Consider the following 16310-nt stretch of genomic DNA (forward strand, 5'->3'; position numbering starts at 1 on the left):
CTTCTCACCCTGTCTCTAAGGGAGAGCCCAGACACCCTGCGGAGGAAACTCATTTCAGCCGCTTGTATTCGCGATCTCGTTCTTTCGGTCACTACCCAAAGCTCGTGACCATAGATAAGAGTAGGAACGTAGATCGACCGGTAAATTGAGAGCTTTTTAGCCACCTCGGTGACCTCAGCACTGGAGATTGGAGAACCCGACCCAAAGTCCCCAGGCTCTGCCTCCTCAATGGAAGATGTGCCGGTGGGATTGAAGAAGTCTTTGAAGTATTCGGCCCACCGACCCACGACATCCCGAGTCGAGGTCAGCAGCACACCACCCTCACTATAAACAGTGTTGGTGCTGCACTGCTTTCCCTTCCTGAGATGCCGTATGGTGGACCAGAATTGCCTTGAAGCCGTACGGAAGTCTTTTTCCATGGCCTCTCCGAACTCCTCCCATGCCCGAGTTTTTGCCTCAGCGACCACCTGAGCCGCTCTACAAGTTAATCAGTTGCAGATGTACATCCAATGATTATTTCCTGAAAATTTTATTAACATTCATCCAGTGGCTTCTGAGATATTATGCTAAAAAACCAAGCCCCATCTTACATTAAAGATCTTATTTTTCTATGTTTTCCTAACAGAGCACTTCACTCCCAGACTGCAGGTTTACTTGTGGTTCCTAGAGTTTCTTAAAGTAGAACAGGAGGCAGATCTTTCAGCTCTCAGGCTCCTCTCGTGTGGAACCAACTTCCTGTGTGTGAGGCTGACACCCTGTCTGCTTTTAAGACCAGGCTTAAGATTTTCCTTTTTGATAAAGCATGTAGTTACGGTTGGTTTGGGTTTCCTGAGCTATCCCTTAGTTATGCTGCTATAGGCTTAGACTGCTGGAGGACAAAATGACCACATTTTCTCACTCTGCTGCTCTCTTTATTTGCTCTACTCTCCTTGTCTGTATTTGTAATTATTTCTATTGTTAACATGTGTTTTTTTTTTTTTCACACCCAGGCAAAAAAATTACTGTCCACCTTCACCATTTGGCAGCGGGCGATATAAATCTCCCATGTAACTTTAAAACTTGAAACTATTCAGAGCATAGCTTTGACGTGTTTTGTGAGAGTGGACTTCTTGTAGGGACAAAACAAGATTCAAACACGACGAACCTTATCAGCCTGCAGTTCATCCTTGTGGAAGTACCCTCCACTCAGAAGCTTTTTACTGAAGGACACAATGTCAGCTGGGTCATCCATGCCCCAGTGCTCGTGGGCCCAGAACTTCCCTGTGCCTCCTCCACCAGTCTGAACTTCGTCCACATGAAACGCACAGCCATGCTGGGAGACAAAAGTTAACAGACTCAACCATCAGCTCAAACAGATGAACAATACAAGAACAGACGGACAAACAAGATGGATCATACCACTGCCAAGATGTAGAGCTCTGTCAGAACGGGGCAGCTGGACCAGCAAAATAACCACCCCTATACAATCTGAAACACTCTTATCTATGCAGAACATTTTAAAATAAACATCAGTTTTCACTGAAGCATATTTAACTAATTAGACACTACCACTTCATTTTAGCTTTTATATGTTGATTCAGCATTCACATTGCTTTCCTGGTTTTGTTTAATTTGTTTTGGACAACCTGCTTTAGCCATTTCCCCATTCAGGTATCAAAAGAAAAACTCAGCTCCTTCAGAACATTAAGACAACAACTTTTGTTTTTAGTAACTTTTCTATTTTCTTTACATGTTGTTCCTCATAAATGCATTGAGAGATCTTCAAATCAATAAAAAAACATCCTCTCTGAAATCTACTTCAGCATACTTGCTTCATTTTTAGCTTTTAGCTGCTGTTTTGGTAGCTTTTTAGCTTTTAGCTACTGTTGTGATGGTTTTAGATTTTAGCTATTGTTCAGTTGGTTTCAGCTGTTAGCGTTTGCTCATTTTAGCTTTTGGTTTGCTACTTTTAGCCTTATGCATTGTGCCATGTGATTTGGAGAAGAATGTACTGGGACTCTTGGAGGATTGGCAGCTACTTTGCTGAGTGTAAAAAGTTACCTTTAACCTTTTCCAAACTGATGGCCAGCAACAGTTGGTTCTTTAGTCGAGGGGAAAATTCACCTAAACATTTATGCTTGTTACCTTGCGAGCGATGCTGCGGAGCTTTCTGAAGAAGTCTGGAGAGGCGTGGTTATCTCCTCCTTCAGCCTGGATGGGTTCAATCACAATCCCTGCTACAGGCTTCCCCTTCTGCCTCCACTTCACTATCAGGTCCTCCACCTGCACACAGTCCCAGCATCTGTTACACAGACCTTCTCCTGCCTTGTTATTGAACATTAAAGTCTAAAATTATACTCAATCTCAATTATATTAATTTATGAAAAGGATAAAATGCACAATGAAATATTAGCTGACTACATTTTTTTAATCAGTTGTAGAGGTTCATCTGATGAGTAATTTCTGAAAGTTTAATTCAAAAATCATCCAGTGGTTCATGGGATATTTTGCTAACAGACAGACACATGACACTCAGCCACTCACATACATAAATAAAAACATTGTTGCCCACCTTGGCAGATTATAAATAAAAGAAAAACTTATTTATGGTTTAGTTATTTGGGAAAGCCCAGAAAATGACTAAAAACATCTTAAAGATGAAACTGCGCACACGTGGTGTTCCAAAACCCACCTCCTCCAGGCAGCGGGCTTCCTCCTGAGCGTTCTTCCTGCTGAACTCCTCCAGAGGGTACTGCAGTTTGGGGAAGGGGGCAGTTGGCCAATCAAATGATGGCACATCCAGTTTGTGGATTACTTTGGAGTGTGTTGTTGCCAAGCAACCTTAAAGCAGCAAAATATACATGTAAATTTAGAAACACAGTTTTTTATGTTTTACTTTTTGACAGATTTCTGACAGTAACAAACAGCAGAAATGCAATTTCAATTTATGTTTTTTTCCCTGAGTTAAAACTTTATTCAGTTTTGCAGTTTGAGCCCCCACCCCCAGCCTTTTGGGCTGAGCAGATCGTTTCAAACAAAAGCTTAATATTTTCTAAATATAAGGCTATAATAAACTATTCAGTCTCGGGTCTGAATAGAAGTAGAATAAAAGAGGAACTGCCAGGACAATAAAACAATGCAAAGTGTTCAGATCCCCTTCACTTGTTTTACTTTTGTTATATTGCAGCCTGATGCTACAGTAGTTTCAATTATTTTATCCTTGTTAATCTTCACTGAGTATCCTTTAATGACAAAACAAAAACATATTTTTATATAACTATGTAAATTTATTTTAAATAAAAACTGAAATATCACTTTTCCATCAGTATGCAGATCTTTTTCAGCAACACTTGAAATTCATCTCAGGTTCCTCCTGTTTCTCTTAATCTCTGCTGAGATGTTTCAATACCTTGACTGGAGTCCACCAATGATAAATTAAACTGATTGTAGATGATTTGGAAACACCTGTATAGAAGGCCTCCTTGCAGAAAAACAAAACATGGCGTCAAAGGAACTGCAAACAGCGAAGCATGGTGGTGGCAGCATCATGGTGTGGGGGTGTTTGTCAGTAGCAGAGTCTACAGAGCTCAGGGATAGGATTCTTGCAAGGCACAGATCTACTGAATTATTTCTGCTGCTCTGAAGGCTCCTCTGAGCTCAGTGGCTTTATGATTCAAATGGAAGAAGTTTGGCACAACCAGGACTCCTCCAAGAGCTGGCCAATCAGCTACACTGAGCAATTGAAGGACAAGAGCTTTAGTGAGACAGGAGACCAAGAACCTGACCGTCACTCTGAGCTCCAGAGATCCTGGACAACCTGCAGACTGATCTGGGCTTTATGGGAGAGTGGTTTGACAAAAGCTTCACCTCAGAACAAAATACTTGAAAGTCCATTTGAAGGACTCACAGACTGTGTGGAACAAGATTCTCTGGTCTGATAAAAGTAAGACTGAACTGTTTAAACTCTGTTAAACAGTATGTCTGGAGGAAACCAGGCACCACTCATCACCTGCCTAACATAGTGAAACATTTTTTTAGCAGCAGGGGTTGGGAGTTTGGGCGACTTTGGGCTGTTGTATTCTAACCCGTCTACCTGCTTCTCCCCAGAATCAATGGATGCACTAACCCTGTCCTCCCAGGTTATCTGGTTCACTGGCATTGGTCCTCACCACCTCATATTCACAGTCACTTCACCAGATGTGTTCCCTCTGTTTCCCAGGACTGATTAAAGACTCAAAATATTATAGAAATGTGATATTTCAATTTCTTAAAATAAATTGTATAAAATTCTGTTTTCACTTCTGTCATTATGAAGAAATGTCTGCAGATTATTGAGAAACAAAAAGAATTCAAACAATTGCAGCATCAGGCTGCTACACGACAAAACTGAATAAGTAATTAAGGGGTCTGAATACTTTCTGTAGTCCCTCTATGTCCAACCAGACACAAGAGGGGAACTCTGTCAGTTTTTCATGTGATCAAAAAATACCAAAAATTTTAAATGTACCCATTGTTCTTCCATGGAAACCACCCATAAAAGACAAAATGCTGAGATCGGGACAACCTGGAGCCTAACAAAGAGAAACAGGCAGACAGAGAGGAAAAACAGTTCAAATCAAGGTAAAACTTGAGTCAATCAGGAGGAACGTTGCTGATGAGTTGGGATTTCATGGCAGACCTGGTTTATCATGCAGGTGCTCATGTCTGCTTCAGATGGTGTGCTGTAGCCTCGCTCCTTGATCTACAACAAAAACATAAAGATAAAAATCTAATGAAGTTAGAAAAGATTTTAATGTCTTTCAGACACATGGATGCAAACTTAAAAACATTTATCCAGCATTTTGCACAGCTTTCATTTTTATTAGATTGTTTCTCTGTATTCATTTGTAATGAGAGTGAAAGATTACTGACTCTATATAAAGGTTACTTGAATTATAAAATGATTAGCAGACCAATAGTACAGACAAAGGCATAAAATAAGAGTATCATTTTTTTTTAAAGGAATGCTTATCGCCCGCTGCCTTTCATGATAGAGTTTTAGACTAAGATCATTTTTTGACGAGTAATAATAGCATTACAGCCAATATGGTCAAAACTTCAAAATAATGTGCTGCACAATTTTGTGCAATATTGCAATATCTTGCGTGATCTGTTAAAGCTCAGAATATGTGTTGTAAATGACTCTACTACTACCATACTATATTTTAGCTCAGCCCCTGTAAAATTGACTGAGTACTAGCCACTTTTTGTAGGTTAAGACTGATTTGCTGTGGTTATTGGGGTTATTGGATTGGAGATGTTCATCTATTGATTACTTTCTGAAAGTTTTATTAAAATCCACTGAGATGCATGTGCTCTTCTGTCTCTTTGGTATTTTCATCTAAAGTTGTCAGAAACTTCAGTGAGAATATTTGTCTCCTGTGGAGAGCAGTGCTGATCATAATCACTATGCATTTGTGCAAAAATATGACATGCCTTAAAGAGCAAAAAGACCATGTTAGTTTAGTTCAAATGATAACTGAGGTTAGACAGTGAACTTAAGTGATGGACAAGGGAGACAATTAATGTCTGATTAGTACCTGTAATTATCTAAATGTTATCTAATATTTAACTTTTCCTGGCTGCCTGATCGTCACAGCCAGTTTGCAGGATGACACGTTAAGGACACATCTTCATGCCCTCACATCATTGACTGATCTGTGATCACCAGAGACCTCTTGTACAAGTTGGGTGTACACTGTTTGCCATGCAAAACCTTAGATGTATCAGTAAAGAAATGACAGTGGAGATGTGTGCAGTCCCACACCAACATCATAGCTGCCAATTATTCAGTTATTTGTCCTCTGGTTGGGAACAGACTACAAACTGGTAAGGTAAAGGATGTATGGCTTCTTGGTGAGTAAACTTATTCAATTGTCCTAATATTATTCCCTCTGATACGCATTGAGCCATGTTAACCCTAACATCATCCTGTCAGCACGGCATCATTACTCACCAGTGATTCAAGTGAATTACTTCCTGTTTTACTGGTTAAACTACAGTTTCAGAGTGTTCCTCCAAACCCCTGAGTGCCTCTGTGTTTACTGTACTTATAATAAACACACGTATAAAGTTTGAAATGCCTCAGCCTCATCCGGCAGCACACTTCTGTATTCATTTACATAATAGTATGTGTAATGTAAGTGACGTCTGACATAACACACATTACACCGGATGAGTGTCTTATTTTGCACACAAAATTTAAGTAAGTGATAAGTCTAATATAATCTGCTTTCAAATGACAGGTATAGAAATTATTTTTTTATGTTGCAGAGAGGAGAATCACATGCACAGGGCATATTTGTATCCATAGGCGCCTGCTCAATGGAGCAGGTGAAGCAGCTGCTCACCAATTTTTTAAAGTGGAGGGGCTAACTTCTGTTTTTGCTCCCCTACTTTCTGACTTAAAAACATGTCATCACTTTCAGCAATAAGACAAATCATGCAGTATTTATTGATTCTAATTGTACTTTCTTAGTTACACAGTAAACACTTAAAATACACCCCCCTCCTTCACGGAGTTGGTTCAGTCCAATTGAGCTACCAGGGGCTAACGGCTCACTGCTTAGACACCATTCAGCTGTGGAGTTGAAAAAGAAAACCAAGTTATTTTTTTAAGTGGTAATTATTACATTATTATTATTAATGTTTTTTGCAATTATAATCAGTTTGAACAAAAACAGTGATATCCTGTTTATTAGCATAAAATATCCAAGAAGTGGGAATATGCGTCCTTTTATGCTGTTCTCATCTCAGAGCTTTAGTCTTTGAATCCCAGTGGGAGCATTTATCAGCTGAACAGATGTCTAGGCTAATACTGAACTAAATATGAAAGTTTTGTAAATGTGTACTTATGTGGTTTCATTTAAACATTTAGTCATGGTTTGTTTAATAAATAAACAAAGTAAGAATTTAGCCAGGACTCAAACCCATGTCCCCAGTGAATGGACAATGCAGTTTTCATTACACCAATCAGTCATCATTCAGGCAGATTATTACACTGATGTCTTCTATGCAGAAACCAGTGGTACTTGGATACAAACACGAGTCAGAAATAGAAAAACCTGTTTGTAAATTGAGGTGTGTCAGAGAAAGTGTTTGGTATTACCTCATGTTCAGTTCCACGTCAGAGTGTTCAAAAAAACAGTGCTTGGATTTGTGCATACGCACTGTTTCATACGTCTGGATTTATTTGTGTGTATGCCGTTTTCATGATTTAAGCATGGGCCATGTTTCAGTAAGAAATTCACACAAGTCTTTGTACATGAGGCCTCTGGTTAACCTGACTGTGTACAGACTCACCTTGTACCAGATGAACATTGCTTTGTAGGCGTTCTCATTGGAGCAGGAGCCACAGGCCATCGTCTGAACACGACTCATCCCACTAGGAGCCACCTGATGGAAAGTAATGAGTGGGGCTTGTTTTATGAGCACATCAGTTCGTACTACTGTGTGTATGAGTGTGTGTTTGTTACTAACTGAGAGAAGACTTTCTGTGATTTTATCAGGAAAATTCTCAGGAGGCAGGATTCCCAGCGCAGGTCGGTTCACAATTGTACTCTGAAGAAAAAAAACAGAAACACGAACAGATTAGAGAATCCACAAAAATGACTTTCTGAAGCAGAATTTCAACTGATGGGTGTTTCGATTGATTTTTCTCATTTGAAACTTTTTTTAGACTGCAATCAACCATTTGATTGCACAATCCTATTGTGACCTCAAGTTATTTCTTTGTTAATGATTTGTTAATTTTAATGTTCTTTCTTTAGATGTTCAAGTGGTTTTTGTCAACATAGGAATAAAACATTTAGCTAAAAATCACTCCTAGTTTCAGAGTGTCAACCTACAGTCATATGTATTAAGAAAAAATATTCTGGGATAACAGGACATATGGCACACCAGTGTTATGTTTTTCTATTTTAGAAAAAAATTCAATATGTTTGGTTAAAATTGTGCAACAACACAGAACTGACAAACACCAAAATTTCTATATGCTGATGTTACTGGACGCCTGAAGATTACACGATCAAAATGAGAAAACCTGGTCCTAGCCAAGGGCCAATCTCGATCAATATTTATTGAAAAAATACATAAATTAACCTTTGTTTTAGACGTAATATGTCAAAAAAAGAAATATCAATTGCCTTTTCCCAGTTACATATTATATAGAAGTTAGAACAAACATGCTTTAATGAACAAAGAAAAATAGATTGAAATTAAAAGAGATTCATTTCTTATGCCTTTTTATGAATTTTTCTCCATTAAAACAGCTTAAAAGCCTTCAGCAAAACATTTAACATTGAAACAAGAAGAAAATACAGAAAAAGACGACAAATTAAAGCAGACTCTGATGCACATTAACTCAAATCAGATATCCAATTTTATTTCTTTGGTGCAGCTTTATTAACAAGAGTTTGATCCCATTTAATCTCCACTGCCTTTTTCATGTCAAAATTAAAGATTACTGAGAAATTAAAACTTATTTTCTTGGCTTTAAAGTAACAGTCACAAGAAGCCTAAATAGGCTCAATTTTTCTTTAGGCAAATGAGAAACAACAGAGACTGGATCTGTCACAGACTGGAGGGTCAGATCTAATCAAATCTGAATGTTAACTAGGGGGGCCCAATAAAATTTTTTACCAAGGGTCAGATCTGGCCCATGGGCCTTGAGTTTGACACATGGGCTCTTGAGGCCACTGGACAACTCTGGGTCATCAGACGACTTGCGGTCACCTCAAGTCAGGAGATGACTCAGGGTTATAGGTACAGTGTGTGGAATGAACCTACCAGATTGTTGGGGTTGGTCATCAGCTTGAGGAGAGCAGGGTGGTTGTAGCCTAACAAGAGACAGAATTACAAGGATTTAATAGAAGTGACCGACATTTTTATCACCTCTCACAGCAGAACTTAGACAGTGTTGATTCCTTTAAACACTCTCCAGAAAAAGAAACTGGGACATTTTTGTTTTTGTCCCTGTAAAGCCAGGCAGTGGCTTCTATGGGCAAATAACTGAATTATACACGCATTGTGCACAAAATAATACTCTGTGTTCATGCAGTGATAAAGCTATTAAGGAGAAGCATCTTGAAATGGTTTTCTATCAATTCAAGGCAAGCTTTGAGGATAAATATATCAATTTTCTGAAATGAAGAAAATAACCAATTGTTTTGGTGTATAATAAATTTAGGTGAAGACAAAGAATAGCTTTTTAAATAAAGGTCTAGCATTCCTTAAAGGCAAGCCATCGTTCATGCCTGAGTTTTACACTAAGATCATCTTATGTAGAGAAATGACAAAGTTGTAGCCGTTTTGGTCAATCCTTGACAATAATTTTATTTGCAGTCTCATGACATATTGCGAATGTCGCACTCAAAGTATGTGTTGTGAATGACTCAACGTTTATGACATCGATTTTTAGCTCAATATAGGTAGAAATGACTGAATTATAGAATTTGTGTGTTTGCTAGGGTCAATTAGTTGTGGCAGCCATCTTGAATTGGATTGACTCTGATGGTTAATCAGTTATAGATGGACATCTAATGATTATTATCTACACATTTCAATAAAACTCATCCAGTGGTTCATGAGATATTTTGCCAACAAACAAAATAGGTTGACTCCTACAATTAATGCTTACGTTTGAAGCAAGAATCTTGCTAAATGAGTAGCACTTTTAGCACGTCTCTAAAATTGACAGAATTATAGCCACTTTTGTGTTTTTTAAGCTCAGTTGGCTGTGGCTGTTATCTTGAATTGGGTTAGCTCCAAAAGTTTCAGAGGTACATCCAAGTATTATTTCCTGAAGGCTTTATTAAAATCTGCCCAAAATATCTCCAGTCCAGGAGATATTCTGCTAACAGACAGACACATTAACAGGCACACACAGTTACACAAACAAAAACATTATTGGCCACCTTTGCCTTTCAGCAGCGAGCCATAATGAATATCTTAATGAGGAGAAATATAAAACTTAGAAATATGTGAGACATGTTCTGGAGAAACTGACTATAGAAATAAACCCACTAACTGTTTGACAAAAGCTACGAGTGTGGACTCAGATGTAAACTAACAAGCCTGACCAGCAGAGGGCAGTAAGACACCACTGCTTAATAATACATCACCACTTCAGCTTCCACTTCATCCCATTCATTCATTCCACTTTTCAAAAACTTTCTGAGCTTTGGAAAGACGTTTTTTTTTTGTTTTGTTTTTTAACAAAGACAGGCTAAAAGCTGACTTTAAATTTGTGAAACAATTCTGGGAATCTGTCAGCCTGTTGACATCTCACTGCTTTCTCTACCAGAAATATAAACACAGGATGTTTTTCATCAAATAATAAAAAACCCCCACACACAGATTGGTTGGAACTTTTGTTTTCCATGCAAATAATTTAAATGCTGTGGGCAATGTGCTGTCAACCAACTTCTATCAGAGACCGACCAAAACAACACAGATTCTTTATTCATATCCAATTTTAATGTGAACTCATTGGTGCATAACAGCATCAGTGCTCATGTAAGCACCTGACGATTGGGGAATGATTGAAACCAGTTCAGGATTCAGAACCTCTGTGCTCCATGTTCATCAGAGACATCAACACGGGCTCCGTCACACATGAAAACCTGAACAGGATGTGATTTGTGTGGTGACAGGCAGGTTGGGCTGCACGTCCCAGAAAACCCAAACTGTGGATTCAACTGAGGGTTCAGGTGGCCATCTGTTCTTATTCTCATTATTCTGGGTTTTAGAAAACTATGAACCTTTATTAGATAAGTAAAACCAGTCAGCAGCTCCAACAGTCTGTCCCTTTGAAACTGAATAAATTAAGAACCCTGGGAAACAACAAACCCTTCTGCCACAGAGGCCCCGAGGCTTTGAACCGGAATCAAAGAAATTCTGTCAGTGGACCAGGAAGACTGCAGCCAACATGGAGTTCTGAGTTAATTTTACCAAACTGAGCAAAAATTAAGGATTTATTTCTTTTTATTTAATTGGGCTAATATTCAGCATCCACACTGATGTTCTCGTTTTTTTTATTTTTATGTATGTTTTTACAATCAAAGTTTTTCTGCAAACTGCTATTTCAGCCATTTATATAAACAATATAAACAGCCATTTGCTGCTTTTAGCATTAAGCTAGCATTTTGATACTTTTAGCTTTTAGTGGGATTTTTGCTTGCTACTTTTAACTTCTACCTACTGTTTTGCTGCCCTCAGGTGTTAGCTAGCCTTTTGCTACTCTTAGCTTGTAACTAGTATTCTGCTTCTCTTAGCTTTAACAATTCCATTTCAGCTTCTCCAGCAAAAGTCATTCATTACTCAGAGTTCACACAGCCTTCTCAGAAAACATAATTTTTAGTTATTTTTATATTTCTCACAGTTCCTTGTGACTAAGAAAAGTTAAGAGCTCAATGTAATAAATGGAAATGAATGAAGATACAGTGGAGGGCCAAAGTTAAGTAAAAGGACACTTCAATCTTAAATGAACTTTTTTAAATTCCATTTCTTTCTGTATTAAAGGCTAATGCTTGCTGTATAAAATATGTCTGTGACGCAACACCCTGTTATACCATGTTTCTGTGTAACAATGATGGCATCCATAGCTGTGGCATCTTAAATTTAGTATTAAGAGATGAATTTATTCAGGTAGGACATCACTGAAGGTTTAGGTGTGAAATGCACTGTGAAAATATAAAAACAGAAAGGTGTCTGTATCTTGTGTTAACTCCATGTTGTTGTGACCGGAGCTCTTCTTACTTACCAATTGGAATGGACGAAATCTGAGTGTAGATGTCCAGCATGCGGTTCCCATCCACATCCACCAGGTAGTTTCCTCTGCTCTCATCATAGTTACAGAAGAAGTTGATGGCACCAACGTTCTGTAAGGAAACAGATTATGTATCAATACTCTGATGACAACCACTCACACAACTAATTAAAGGCCTAATATTTCTTCAAGAAAAGCATGTTGTCCGCTGCCTTTCATGCTACAGTTTTAAACTAAGATCATCTTATAATATTACATGATGTTTCAGTAAAAAATCCTTGCTAGTCTTTGTACATGAGGTCTGTGGCCTGGGAACAACTTGGAGCCATTCAAGATGAGCTGTTGCAGGTAGCTGAGGAGAGAGAGAGGTCTGTGGATCTCTGCTTAACCCTCCTGCTGCCCTCAGGTCAAAATGTCCCCCGAGACCTCAGTTTTGAAACTGCTATGCTAAACCATCTTGAGATGTAGGCATGAACAGTTGTTTGTCTCATTTGTCTCTATGTGTCCCTGTGATGGACTGGCGACCCGCCTTACACCCAATAACTGCCAGGAGATACAAAAAGTCTACACAGCCCTTTCAAACACAAATTACTTCCTAACCTGTTTTTTTTACCTTTATTAACATAGATTTAGTACAACTCAACTAAAAGAAAGATCCTCTCCTGAGGATCTTAATCCTGCCTTAGACATCAGGCTCCCTGCAACCCTAAACAGAATCAAGTGAGTAAAAAAATAAATTAAATGCATGGATGGATTAAACGTTGCACAACCATCATTTCCCTTTTCTGAATATTGTTCAAAAAGCCAATCTAACTGAGGACAAAACACGATCTAGTTAAAGTTTATTTCACCTGATGTTCTGTGTAATCACTGACCCACATTAAGCTGCACAATTAACTGTCAGCTGAACTCTGACACAGAGACAGTCATTAAAACTGAGACCGGGCTCACCGAGTGCTTCACTCTGTAGTTACAGAACATAAAGCTGGACACCAGTGACAGCTCACTGTCGGTTATCACAATAGATCTTCAACTTCAGTTGCAAGTGGGTAGGATATAAAAAACTAGAAGCTTTTTTTGGTGCAACACTACCGAAAACATAACCTCCTTGGTGGAGGTAATTACTGGGTGTTTAAGGGCCACAGTTTTTGATAAAACTTTAACAAAAGAATTGTTGGACAAACATTTGCAACTGACTTTTGGAGCCAGAATAATTCAAGATGGCCAACACAGACATTAGAAAAACATAAAAACTGATGTTTTTATCAATTTTAGAGATACAGAGTAAAAATTTGATGTGGTAGCAGCTAAGGGTCATGCATGATACATACTCCGAGTGTGACATTTCTTGATATCTCATGAGATTGTGCATAATGTTATTTTATGAGGTTTATTAAAATGGCTACAACTTTTATTTTGCAACATGTCATTAAACACTGGCTGTTGTTGGCAAAGTGACAAAAATACTTTAGTCTATTTGCCTTCAAAATTGACAAATTTCTAAATTTACTTTCCATCTTTTAAGGCTTGAAAAGTCATCCTGAAGTTTGTAGTGATCTTAGCTAATGTGATGCCATTAAATTCAGCATTAGATATGCTTTGTTTTGTTGTTCCATGTAGTGATCCAACATGCAGGCTATGTCACAAAAAGCACAGTACAGTACAGCATCTGTCTGTTTGTCAGAGTTCTCTGTTGTTATTCATTGGCCTTGACGTGAGACGTGTGTTGGTGCTTTGTTTGCACTTTTTCATTTATGCTAATTTAATTTATTAAATGTGACTTAAATTAGAATTCAAATTAGGTGCAATCAATTAGTATTTATTTTACTTTTATTTTTGTCTAAAAAAGTATTTCAAATTTCCTGTCGACTTTAATCTTTTTTTTACTAAATCACAGGCGGCCGGCGATCAGCCAGCAAACAGCCACCTACCACTAGGCTTAGCCTCTTTTCTGGGGGAAACCCTGATGCTTACAGAGTTGACTTTTAATGAAGCATGATGACACTGCAGAAGAAACAATGTATGAACATATGTACATTTAACTCTACCAAAACAATGACAACATGTATAGAGTTCAGTAAAGACAAAACACAGAAAGGTTGTAGATTTCTGCACAAAAACCATGAACAGGGAGGAACATATAGAGCTGTGTTTGTCCTCAGGGTCTATTTAACTAGTTCACTGAGTTAACATGATTAGAGATCAACTCCACACACACACACATTTGAGGTTGTTCATTTGAAATGTTTTTAGCTTATTAATAGAGCTAAATACAGGTCAAAACTGTCTAAAAATGCGCTGAAAATGTTTTCTGTCAGACATTCTTCAGAAGTGGCCTGAACCCTTTTTAGGATAGAATAACCCCTTATTTGTCCCTCAGTGTATCAGCAACAAAGTGTAAACAAATAGAAGCACAAAGGAGGCATAATAAAATCTCACACATTAAAACAATAATAAAAAACTAGGACCACTCAGAGTGCAAACCTCCACCATTTTTAATGAGACCACAGCCTCATTAAAAAAACAGTGCTATCTGAAACACCACCAAAATATAATCAACTGTATTCTGTGACAGCCCCAACATTCCCTGAGAATGTCTTCCAATCCTTTCATTAGCTTTTAGACAAGCAAAAAAATACAACTGAAAACATAACCTCCTTGACCCATGAGGTGTCCAGATGTGCAGTTTGACATCTCTGTGTTACCAAGTTACAGAGTTAGAGTACGGGGTCACTTGTGACCTTGACCTTCAATTATAATCACCACCAAAATTTATTCACTTGTTTGTTGTGACAACCCCAACATTTCCTGAAAATTTAATCAAAATCTGTTCATTAGCTTAAGTAATGTTGATAACAAATGTTCACGCAAACAAACAAACAAACCAACACTACTTGGTGGAGGTAACAAAAATTAAAAACTATATATATGCCTGTTAGGTGATTAAGCTCATCAAGAGATAACTCTACAACAATGCGACTCAAATGTCTCTGAACTGTGTTAATGTCAGAACAACAAGTTCATTAGTTAATTTGTCTGAATGTATTGTAATTTTTACAGAAACATCAACAGACTTGCTGATGTCCTGTTTGCTGCTCACTGACAGCCCTCTGTGTAACGTGGCTGTGCGTGGATCTGCATACTACGTGGGTAATTGACAACTGATCATAAAACAATCTGGGGTACACAATTTACCTGACACTGCTGTTACACTGTAAGTATGAACAGCAGTGTCAGAGCTGAACACTTCCTTTCAAGTCATCCGAAACTGATTTGTGACAACAAATGTGAATCCAAGGCCTGATCATAAAATCAGAGAAGTTTAACAGCTCACCTGGATGTCTCCCAGTTGTTTTGTCAGCTCCTAGAAATTAAACAAAAATAAAAACTTGCAATACTTGACTTAACGAGTAGAGGAGAATGTACTCATACTTTTGTGTGTGTGTTTGTTACCTGTGATCGGGGCCCGGGGACTGCAGTTTTCATTAAGGGTCCATCATAGTCATACTCAACCTGGGTCTTTGCTGCGGCCTTACTCACAGACCTGCACCCTGATGGAAAACATCAGAATAAATGAACTATTAGACAGTGGGACTGTGTGGCACTGGTTAGAGACTCCTTATGTTGGAACCAGGGGTATTGATCATGCAGTTTGGATTCTGCTGGGTTAATAAGGCTATAAGACTATAACAGGTGTTGAAAGAACTACCAGTTTGCTGCAGTCATGTGATCCTGACTCTGAATTTCCCTCCTGATTTCCCTAAACAAATATCTTCTGGAGTCAGAGGTTTTAAATTAGGAACTGAATGCAGGCTGCTTATCTGCTCAACCCAAAAATAAAGGTTTCAATAAAGCACAAATATAGAGCATAAATTTAGATATTTAGAAAAAAATAAAATAAAATTCAAAAGGAGAATAATTTATCTTTCTTCATTAATAAACTCTGTTGGATCCAGAAGATAAGATGCTTTTTTTTACTGAAACAAGAAGCACGCTTGTTGCAGTTTTTCAAACAAATCCATGTTTGTTCTTACTGAACACAAGATCTGAGCTACTCAGCAGTCTGTGGTAGTGCTGGGCGATATGGAAAAAATTCTATATCACCATATGGATAATTTTATATCACGATAACAGATATATATCACGATATATCCCAATTATGTACGTTGTCAGTTATTCTCTAAAAATTTGAAAAAATAATCTAATTTCTTACCTTTTTCAAGCTTTATTTCGAAGTGACATTTAACTGAACCTTCACAAATGAGATTTGCTGCATTTTAGTGCAGCAATATATATGTACCTGTTAGACGTAACAGTATCAAATGACAACAGACTATTATCTTCGGCCGACTATAGTTTTACTTTTCACAACTTTCCCGGCTCTTTTACAACTTGTTTGACCTTGCACTTTTTGGATTGTTAAATATTCTTTTTAATGGTTCTTCTTTAAGTGATAGAAGAGGTTTGTTGTGTTGGCGTCAGATGAGAAAACAGTCTCATAGCAGAGTTAGCGTTAGCATTAGCA

The 16310-nt window shown here is 38.0% G+C and overlaps 1 protein-coding gene across 4 annotated transcripts in view; it reads right to left on the minus strand.

Moving 5' to 3' along the window:
• Positions 1 to 16310, minus strand: part of abat (4-aminobutyrate aminotransferase) — a 58524-nt gene that overhangs the window by 11749 nt on the left and 30465 nt on the right. For all 4 annotated transcript variants that reach the window (XM_017437254.3, XM_025010849.2, XM_017437257.3 and 1 more), the window contains 11 exons: positions 15239 to 15336; positions 15120 to 15149; positions 11780 to 11897; positions 8806 to 8855; positions 7498 to 7578; positions 7321 to 7413; positions 4658 to 4720; positions 4487 to 4550; positions 2672 to 2820; positions 2125 to 2262; positions 1145 to 1312 (listed from right to left, as the gene is read on the minus strand). In XM_017437254.3, the coding sequence (XP_017292743.1) occupies positions 1145 to 1312; positions 2125 to 2262; positions 2672 to 2820; positions 4487 to 4550; positions 4658 to 4720; positions 7321 to 7413; positions 7498 to 7578; positions 8806 to 8855; positions 11780 to 11897; positions 15120 to 15149; positions 15239 to 15336 (1052 nt within the window). The remainder of the gene's footprint in view (positions 1 to 1144; positions 1313 to 2124; positions 2263 to 2671; positions 2821 to 4486; positions 4551 to 4657; positions 4721 to 7320; positions 7414 to 7497; positions 7579 to 8805; positions 8856 to 11779; positions 11898 to 15119; positions 15150 to 15238; positions 15337 to 16310) is intronic.

The sequence above is a fragment of the Kryptolebias marmoratus genome, linkage group LG12, assembly GCF_001649575.2.
Source record: "Kryptolebias marmoratus isolate JLee-2015 linkage group LG12, ASM164957v2, whole genome shotgun sequence".
NCBI classification, from domain to species: Eukaryota; Metazoa; Chordata; class Actinopteri; order Cyprinodontiformes; family Rivulidae; genus Kryptolebias; species Kryptolebias marmoratus.